General features: G+C 53.8%; 1 protein-coding gene across 10 annotated transcripts in view; it reads left to right on the forward strand.

Annotated features, from left to right (window-relative positions):
- Positions 1 to 7,389, forward strand: part of DAB2IP (DAB2 interacting protein) — a 421,910-nt gene extending 414,521 nt beyond the window's left edge. For 8 of the 10 annotated variants that reach the window (XM_075015746.1, XM_075015751.1, XM_075015745.1 and 5 more), the window contains one exon: positions 1,350 to 7,389. In XM_075015746.1, coding sequence (XP_074871847.1) covers positions 1,350 to 1,517 — 168 coding nt within the window. In that variant the 3' untranslated portion in view covers positions 1,518 to 7,389. The remainder of the gene's footprint in view (positions 1 to 1,349) is intronic. The other 2 variants (XR_012648388.1, XM_075015744.1) reach the window with 2 other exon arrangements.
- The last annotated feature ends 1,716 nt before the right edge of the window (positions 7,390 to 9,105 follow it).

The following is a 9,105-nucleotide window of genomic DNA, read 5'->3' on the forward strand; positions in this document are numbered from 1 at the left end:
GTCCAGGCTTTTGTCGCACCTTCCCTTCCTGCACCAGGCAACTCTCAGACACTTGTGCTTCCCCATCTGCAGCTGGGGGGACTGAGGATGGAGGGCTGCAGATTGCAGCACAGGCATGCACAGCTGCCATCCTTTGCCTTTCTCTGTATTCAGTGAGAAATGGGGCCCTCCACCACAACTGCCAGGGCAGGCTCTGAGGCATTTGAACAATCAGCTTCCGTTAAAACAAAATCAATGACTGCCTGATAGGAACGACCATTGCAAGCTTCCAGAACGTGCCACGTAACATGCCAGCTGACCTGTCTGCAGACCTAAAGGCCTTGAAAAGCAGCCTGAAGGCCTCAGAGAGCAAGAGTGGGAACTTCCATTCCTGCGGCACAACCACTTTCCCATCCCTTGGATCCCATGCAGTTAAACATGAGAGAGCCATATCATCACCTGCATTTAGACAAGGGAACCTAGAGGCAACCAGTAACCACGGCAACCTTGGCTTCAGCCCTGTGAGAACGTGAAAGGTGGCGTTGAGCCAGTACACGCACACCCAGCAAACAGCTAAGGGATAAAGTCACTGTGAGGTCCTGCCCCAGCTGAGTTTGACCAGGGACACACTGCCTCTGGGGTGCCTCAGCCATTTCCCCAGCTGGCACAATGTCCACTGCAGACTTTATGTGAGGCACTTCAGGACTTGAGCTCCCACGGCAGAAGGGGATGTAAGCATGCAAATAGCCTCTTGTCCAGACACGTACAGCCTGTTGTGCTGAAGCTGGTTCAAGTGTGCCTTGCGAATAGTCGGTAGTCACTTGGAGTAGATGAGTTTAATAAAGTACAGTTATCTGGGTTGAAGCATATCCCATAAATCCTGTCTGGTTCTGGCCTTATGAGTCAACATCCTTATTCTGACTGCTGCCAGGTGGAAGAGAAAAAAGGCCTCTGTGTGGCTCACGCCTGTATAACTGAAGGAGAGCAGAAGCTGTTTTCTCTCTGGTTTGTTCAGGGTCAATGAGAAAATGATGTTGAAATTAATTTAGCTCTGGTTCCCATGTCGAAGTTTCCATGAGCCATGCTGTTCTGTGCAGGCAGGCTGGCCTAGGGCAGAGCCAGCTGGCAGGTTTCCCTGTTAACACTGTCGTTTGGGACCCAGATTTCCGAACACTCTTGGGTTCAAACTGGTACTGTGTCGTCCAGCTGTCCAGTCCCCAAAGGCTGTGAATGCCGGTCAAACAGGGCCTGGGTTTGCTAGCCCAGAGCTGGCTTAGCCTTTGCACACCTCCACCAAGAGGGGAGGTTGCCCGGAGGCTGTTTCCACAGGCCTGCTCGCTGACAGCACCCCGCTTTCTGTTTGGTTGCAGGAGAAACGTATTGCATCGCTGGATGCGGCCAACGCACGGCTAATGAGTGCCCTCACTCAGCTGAAAGAGAGGTACAGCATGCAGACACGTAACGGGATCTCCCCCACAAACCCAACTAAATTGCAGATTACAGAGAACGGAGAATTCCGAAACAGCAGCAATTGTTAACCCGCGGAGGGAGCTGCTGCAGGAGAGGAGGCCTGGCCTGAAAGACTGCGCAGCAGCAGGGGTGAGCCGCGCTTCAGAGAATGGCCGCTGTCCTTCCCCCCCGCTCCCTGTGGAACCAGCTCCTGACTGCAGACGGTGCGCTTGACTGCTCCTTGGTGGGAGACGCCCATGCCGGCGAGCTGAGGGGACGGAAAGACCAAGTTGTGGGAAATGTGTGGCAAAAGGAGAGCTTCCTGTGCGGGGAATGGCTGTCACGGGTGGATTTCAGTCAGTGTTAACCTTTGACCTTTCCTTCTCACACTGCCCAAAGGAGACACCTCGCGTGCCGCCTGGCCCACAGTAAGGGCCTCAGCGGGCCCGTAAGCAAAAGCAGGGGCTGGATAGGCCTGCACCAGGTGCGCTCAGGCTAGGTAGAGCGTCCAGCTGGCAGCTGCCTGCTGGGGGAGCTCAGTGCAGGGTGAGGCGGTTTCATTCTGAAGCGCATTTAGTCTAACCCCAGCCCTTGTCAGGAGATGCGTTGCCATGGCACTCAGCTTGCTCGGTGGGTCATTGGATGTAGCTTCAGGACAGGGTGACAGCAGTGCATCCCCCCTGCTAGCAGCTTGGAGAACCCTCCAAGCATTATTCCTGGAGCAAGCGCCGTTCATTCAGGGAGATTTCCTGTGCCGCTCTGGAGGGAGCGTGTGGTTGTCAGGTTAACACTCCCCCCCGGAGAGCTGGGGTTTGGAGGAAATCCGAGTGACTGCAGAGAGTCAGGACTCAGGAGGTGCCAGGACAGAGCTCACTCTGCATGGGGGTTGGTAACCAGAAGCAGGCCAGCACCGATAGACAGCAGGGCAGGTCACCTGGGAGTGGAGAAAACAGCACTTTAGCAAGAGTTGCTAGGCTAAGCAGTTTCATAGCAGGTGTTACCTCTGCAGGAGGACAGAGAGCGCACGGAGCAGCCGTGTGTATTACACCTAAGATGGCACCTTGCAGCAAGAGAACAGCTTTCTGTGTTTGCTTTATTTTTGCCAGCCTACTATGCAGACGCCCAGCAAGTGCAGCTGGTGCAGACTTGTAGCCAAGGCTTGTCATAAGCCAGCAGAAAAAGGGAAGTGGTATTTTAGGGGTGGTTGTGTTATTTCTAGGTGCTTTATTCTCTCCCTCTTCTCTAAGGAGGTCTAAGGAGAGGAGGGGAGGGAGGTGCATATGACTCGGTCACAAATCTAAGAAGGTGGGAAGTTCCACGCAAGTAGTAGCCCACTAACCTGCCTGATCATGAAGGCAGCAAGTGCCACAGCTGCTCATCTCACTAGGCTGCTTTGCCATCGGGTTGTCCAGTTGTGGGGTACAAACCAAAAATCACCAGAAAGATGCTGTGGCAGCCCTTCGCGGCTCAGGGAGCATGAGGGGCTGGCAGAGGCTGTTCAGAATGCTGCAGCTGCATGTTCGGAAGAGGAAAGGGTTGTGTGTGGGGATCTGTGCCACGTGCGAAGGGTAGTGCTAACCACTCAGGAAAGCAAAATCCCCACCGAAGCCTGAAGATTGGTAATTGTATTTCTTTTCTTTCACAGTCTGCATTAGAAAAAAATACAGCCCATTTGCTGGATTACTGTCCTCTTTAAATTGGGAATGCGCACTGCATGGATCTTAACAGCCTGGAAGAATGTAAAACATGGTCCTAAGGGAATAACCAACAAGAACAGCCGCAGCCAGCGACATTCCCATGGTCAGGAGGCATTGTGCAGACATGAGCCAGGATTAGACTTTCCTAACCGCTGAAACAAGTAGATTCGGCACATTCAGACACGTGTTGCCCAGCGGAGGGGCCATCTCCTTAGCGGGCGATTATCCCACTAACCTGCCACCAGAGCAGGTTTGTTACTGATTCTTTGTAAAGTGATTCCTAGTCTCAGAACAGATCATTAATCCTGAGACCTAGAGAGATGGTTTCTCTGAGACATGGATGCCAGTGTACAGTGTATAGGACACCTACTTATTCCTCCCATTAAGAGCATATACTTGCTGTATGCTTGTCCTCCTTTGCTGGGTGCCGTGTTTAAATGTACAGTCAGAAGGCACTAGGATTCTGAATCGTGCATAGGCTCAGGTACCAGCTCCAAGCTTCACAGTATCTAGTCTCTGCTAGCAGGACATTGGCTGCGTTTCTGTGTTGTCCTGCAATCATAAACACTAAAAAGATTCCTTTCAGAGGGGATTGGTTTAAAGTTAACGCTGCTTTTTTCTAAAGCTGCTCCTCCACGGAAATCCCAGCCCAGGTCAGACAGGGCTGCAACTTCTGCAGCTCCACCTCTTGGATAGTTGACGGTTGGTCTGCGCTCGGAGGTCTCCACATACAAGGAACGCCGTCCCATCTCTTGATTTAAATTCACGATGTGGAGTGGGAACCTGAGACCAAAAAGAGGAGCTCCTCAGAGCCAAGCGACCACTGAGTATTGGAGAATTAGCACAAATGGTTTTGAAGAAGCTCTCAAAACTGACAGCCCCTGGAGAAGGACCCAGACAGGTTAGGAATATACAGGGTACTATGAACAATTTGGTACATACTCTTACAACCGTCTTTGTCTCAGTGTCAAATATCTTTAAAAACCCTGCAAAAAAAAAAAAAGGACTATTTTTAAACAGCTGTTGCCCGGAGATGTCTTTTTAGCTCTGGTTAATTTTTTAGGGTCTGAAATAGTCCTCCTGTGAACCATGGCAGCTGTTTCACATATTACATAAGTAGGAAGGGGGATGGCCAGGAAGGGGTGGTGGTTGCATGCCGGAGGGGGAACTGATTTCCATTCTTACATGCTAACTTCAGGGAATTGTTTTGGATGCAAATTGAGATCTCACCCTGAGAATCTACCCCCGAAACAACCGTCTGTTTACTATGGAAACTAAACACATCTTAGCCTATGCTCAGCCCTGAGCCAGCCCATTGCTCCCATAACTTTTCAGGGACTGTGTCAAAAACTCTTGGTCAACACCAAACACTCGGTTAAGCATGTGCTTTGCACCACTGACCCAGCAGAAAAACCTAACCCCTTCCGCAGGGAGCTCTTTCACAACTAACATTTCCAGGTCCGACCCCTGCAGCTGGTGTCGTTGTCTGAGCCAGTATGAAAAGGAACTCAGTCCCAGAAGCAAGCCCTTGTTTGTAGCGATACACCCCCTGCTCCTCCCCCAAACACAGGATCCAGAGCCAGAGGTTGGGTTCAGGCCATCTCTGCCTGTGTTACTTACGTTTGTGGTTTTATTTATAAGCTGTATAGCCGTTTCGGGGGAGAGGAATTCCTGTCCTCAAGCCTGGTGTTTCCCATAGCAATACCAGAGACAATTGGCCAAGGGGCTCCCAGCCACAGAGAGCAAATCAACCATTCTCCCTCCCTCCCTCCCTCCCCTGCCCATCACATGACCTGCTGTTTTCGCGCTCATGCTTTCTGCGACAGGAGCCTATTCTAGTGCAAAAACTGTAAACGTCAATGCCACACGAGTTCCCTTCGTATCGTAATGGAAGTCTGACAATTTTACATGTGTTCTGAGTGTCTGACTAGAACATCCCGATCCACCAAACAGTTGTATATAGTCATTTACATCTGGTGCTGCTTTTGTGGTCCGGATTTGTGTCTCTGCTGCTGGGTTGTTTGGGGGAGGGAGTTTGGTTTTAAACTGAGGTGGGCTCAAGCAAGCCAGTTCCGAGCCAGGCGTGGGTTCAGATTTCAGTTGCCCCCGAGAACTGGACCGGCTCCGGTGTTGGTTCACTGCCCAGGTTTTGATTTGAAGCGCATGTGGATTTTTTGATGGACAGAGAACGCCCAAGGCTTTGGGGTGTGAAACCTCCCACAGCTGCCACCTGCTGTAACGTTCATACAACAGGGATGTGATTTGAATTCAGCACCAGAAGTTCCAGGAAGACTTCACAATACCTACCACCTACACCAGTTTAATAAGCAATTGCTCCCCTGCCCTGCCTGCCTGCACACCCTCCTCCCTACTGAGCAGAAACGTCCCTTCCCCACAGAGGTGTTTGGAACTCTCCGTTCGTGTCACGACGGCCTTGTGGGGCTTTGGTGGGCCGGGTGGGTGGAGCTGTTAGAGTGCTCCTGGCACTGCGAGCAGTGTTTGGTGCAGCCGTGTAACTCGCAGCTGGAGGCCAGAGGCAGGAGGTCTCCCCAGCTGTGCTCTAGGGATCCGCTGGACATGGGTAACAATTGCTGTGCTGCATCAGTACCAGCAAGCACATCGCCCTTCCTATAACCGTAACACCGTCTCCCTCACCTGAGAATGCACTGAGCAAATGGACGGGCGGCAACAACGCTGCCCTGCACCCAGGGCCTGGCTTCCCCCAGACCCTCTTGGGTGGCTTCTTCCACCTCTGTTCCTGGCATGCTGCAGCCTTGCCCCAAGAGGGATTCCACTCTCAGTGAGGTAGGGCTCCAACTCAGCCCTTCCAGTCTGGACATCTAAAGTGAGCAAGGCTGGTTCTTGGTCCTGAGCAAGCCCCTGAACTGCCATGGAAGGAAGGCCCTTCCCCTCCACACCTCCAGCCCGATATGGTCTCTGCTACTTCTGCCACAGGATGGGGCACCCTGGTCTGACTGCTGCACAGGGACGAGTTGGCATATTCTTTTCCTGTGGGGTGGGGGGTAGGGGGTGAGTGTTCCTAATTTGAGTTGGAGAGAAACCTGGTCACCTGGGCTGCGTCTACACGTGCACGCTACTTTGAAGTAGTGGCAGTAACTTCGAAATAGCGCCCGTCACGTCTACACGTGTTGGGCGCTATTTCGAAGTTGAAATCGACGTTAGGCGGCGAGACGTCGAAGTCGCTAACCCCATGAGGGGATGGGAATAGCGCCCTACTTCGACGTTCAACATCGAAGTAGGGACGTGTAGACGATCCGCGTCCTGCAACATCGAAATAGCGGGGTCCTCCATGGCGGCCATCAGCTGGGGGGTTGAGAGATACTCTCTCTCCAGCCCTTGCGGGGCTCTGTGGTCACCGTGGGCAGCAGCCCTTAGCCCAGGGCTTCTGGCTGCTGCTGCTGCAGCTGGGGGTCCGTGCTGCATATACAGGGTCTGCAACTAGTTGTTGGCTCTGTGTATCTTGCACTGTTTAATGAAAGTGTGTCTGGGAGGGGCCCTTTAAGGGAGCGGCTTGCTGTTGAGTCCGCCCCGTGACCCTGTCTGCAGCTGTGCCTGGCTCCCTTATTTCGATGTGTGCTACTTTGCCGTGTAGACGTTCCCTTGTTGTGCCTATTTCGATGTTGGGCTGAGCAACGTCGAAGTTGAACATCGACGTTGCCAGCCCTGGAGGACGTGTAGACGTTATTCATCGAAATAGCCTATTTCGATGTCGCAACATCGAAATAAGCTATTTCGAAGTTGGGTGCACGTGTAGACGTAGCCCTGCTGAGCAGGGGCTTTCCAAACCATGCCAACAGCTGACAGGAGTCCTCAAAGGCTGTGGCTTTGGAGCAGGTTTGGTTTCCTTCATCAATTGACTTTCACAGGTAATATGAGGTGTGACATTGCTGTAAATTTTATGTGGTTCTGCATCGACTCTGGGTACCCAAAGTGCGGTCTCCATGGTCACCTATTGTTTTCTCATCCATCACTGCGTCTGAAGATATACCTCTCTCTATCTGCTTCGGCTGATACTTGTTCCGGATGAGCAGCCGCTATGTTTTATAGCCTCTTATGAAAGAAACAAACAAAACCTTTTTTTGTAAGTATGTTTAAGACCCAAGTGGAAGTGTTTGCTGAAGCTCCTTCAGCCTCTTTTAAACGCTGTAATAATGTACAGAGACCGTTGGTGGTGGTGAAAGAAATGACGTGGCTGTGCAATTTCTGTACATTTGCAATTAGAATTATTAAAGATTTATTTAGCTATTTTATCTAAGCTGGAGCAGAAATTTAGTCAGTCAGTGCCCCCTCCATGTGGCCCTGCTGGGCTCGTGGCCCTGCTGGGCTCCTGGCCCGGCTTCTGCTGGCTGTCATTGTCATCTGGGGGAGGGAGGTGGTTTCAAGGTAGAAAGAGACTCGAGGAAGCCGAAGGGGAGATGCTAAAGTCACGTCAGGGGCTCCCAGAGCCAGGAGGCCCAGACAGCCTGAGCCCTCCAGCTGCAGCTGGGATACTGGGGAGCCACAGCCATGAGATGACAACCACAAACAAGCCTAGGGAAGTGCAGGGTGACCAGGGCTGCTGCAGCTGAGGCCAGGCCCCAACTCTTGCCCTGAGCAGCAGGGCCCCTAAGCTCACCCTGACCAGGGAAACAGCCCCCTGCTGCAGTTTCATAGTGAAGATGGAAAGCACTGCCCTACGTTCAGGCAAAGGTACAGCACAGAGGTCCCAAAGGACCTTTGGCGCCTCTGGGGGACAATCTTCATGTGCCATCAGCCATGGGCACCATGGAGGGAACCTCCCCTAGGATAACAGCTGGACGAGGCCCAAAAGAAAGTTCCCAGGCGCCTGGAGGTGGAAGGGAAGTTTTAAAAGTGGAGCAGGTGGCCTAGGGTTTGCTAAGCTAATGGCAATACCAAGGCACTGGTGGGGGAAGGTTAGTCCTGGAGGTAAGGGTCCACTGATCCAGCATGTTCCCCCAGCACCAGCCCCTCCCTTCTAGGATCCCAGACATGACGTTGCCCTTCTATTGCAGCACACACACGCACTGAGGCCAGATGCTAGGCATGCAGAGACAGTGTGGGCAGCTGGGAGCCCCCACTCCACTGGGCAAACCCTCCCCCAGCAGGGGAGCAGTCCAGCAAGCATGGGGAGTGCAACTGGGTCAAGCTGGCGTTTCGCAGCTGGACAGGGAGACACCCCAGCAGCTGGCCTCGGCTCCAGTGCACATGCTGGATTGGCATGGCAGCTCTGGCCCAAAATCCCTCCTCCGACGCGTTGGATGAGCAGCACTCAGTGTGCCTCGCCGTCGAGACGCAACCCCCCCATCCAAACGCCCTAAGGTCTGACAGGAGGGTCAAGGCATGTCGTGCTGTAAAGGAGTCTCAGGGGAGCAAAGTGATGCCAGCAAAGCACGGGGGGGTGGGGACCAATCCTTGAGGTATTGGGGGTGGGGCCACAGACTGCACCCAACACAGTCCCACGAGGGCAGCGTTTGCAAAGCTGCCTGGCACCTTGGCTGGGCCAGGCCCCAGCAGGGCCAACCCAGACCCTCTTAGGCCTGGAGCAAACCCTCTGCTGCCCTTGTGACCAGGCGGGGGGGAGGGTGGCACCTCTAGGGCTCGTGTTGCCAGTGCCAGGGGTACGACCGTTGGGCCTCGGCTGCAGGCACGACTTTACCCACGGAGGGGGGTGATGGCAGAGCTGCAGAGGAAGCCACTCGGCCCTGCGGGGGCTTTGTGACCGAGACCGGGTCCCCAGTCCGCCAAATCCCACCCCGGCCTGGGTGCAAAGCTGCTCGCTGGCTTTGGCGGGTGGCTGCTGCCCAGGTAGGCGGCACACGAGCCGGCTCCAGGAAGGACCCCGCCCCCGTCATTACGGCCGTGCCCAGCACAGCGCGCACGGTGCCCATTGCGCAGCTTGTGCCAGCTGAGGCCCCGGCGGCATGAACGAAACACTCGGCCGTGTCCCTGCACACGCGCG

The sequence above is a fragment of the Carettochelys insculpta genome, chromosome 21 (genome assembly GCF_033958435.1).
Source record: "Carettochelys insculpta isolate YL-2023 chromosome 21, ASM3395843v1, whole genome shotgun sequence".
In the NCBI taxonomy this organism is placed as follows: Eukaryota; Metazoa; Chordata; order Testudines; family Carettochelyidae; genus Carettochelys; species Carettochelys insculpta.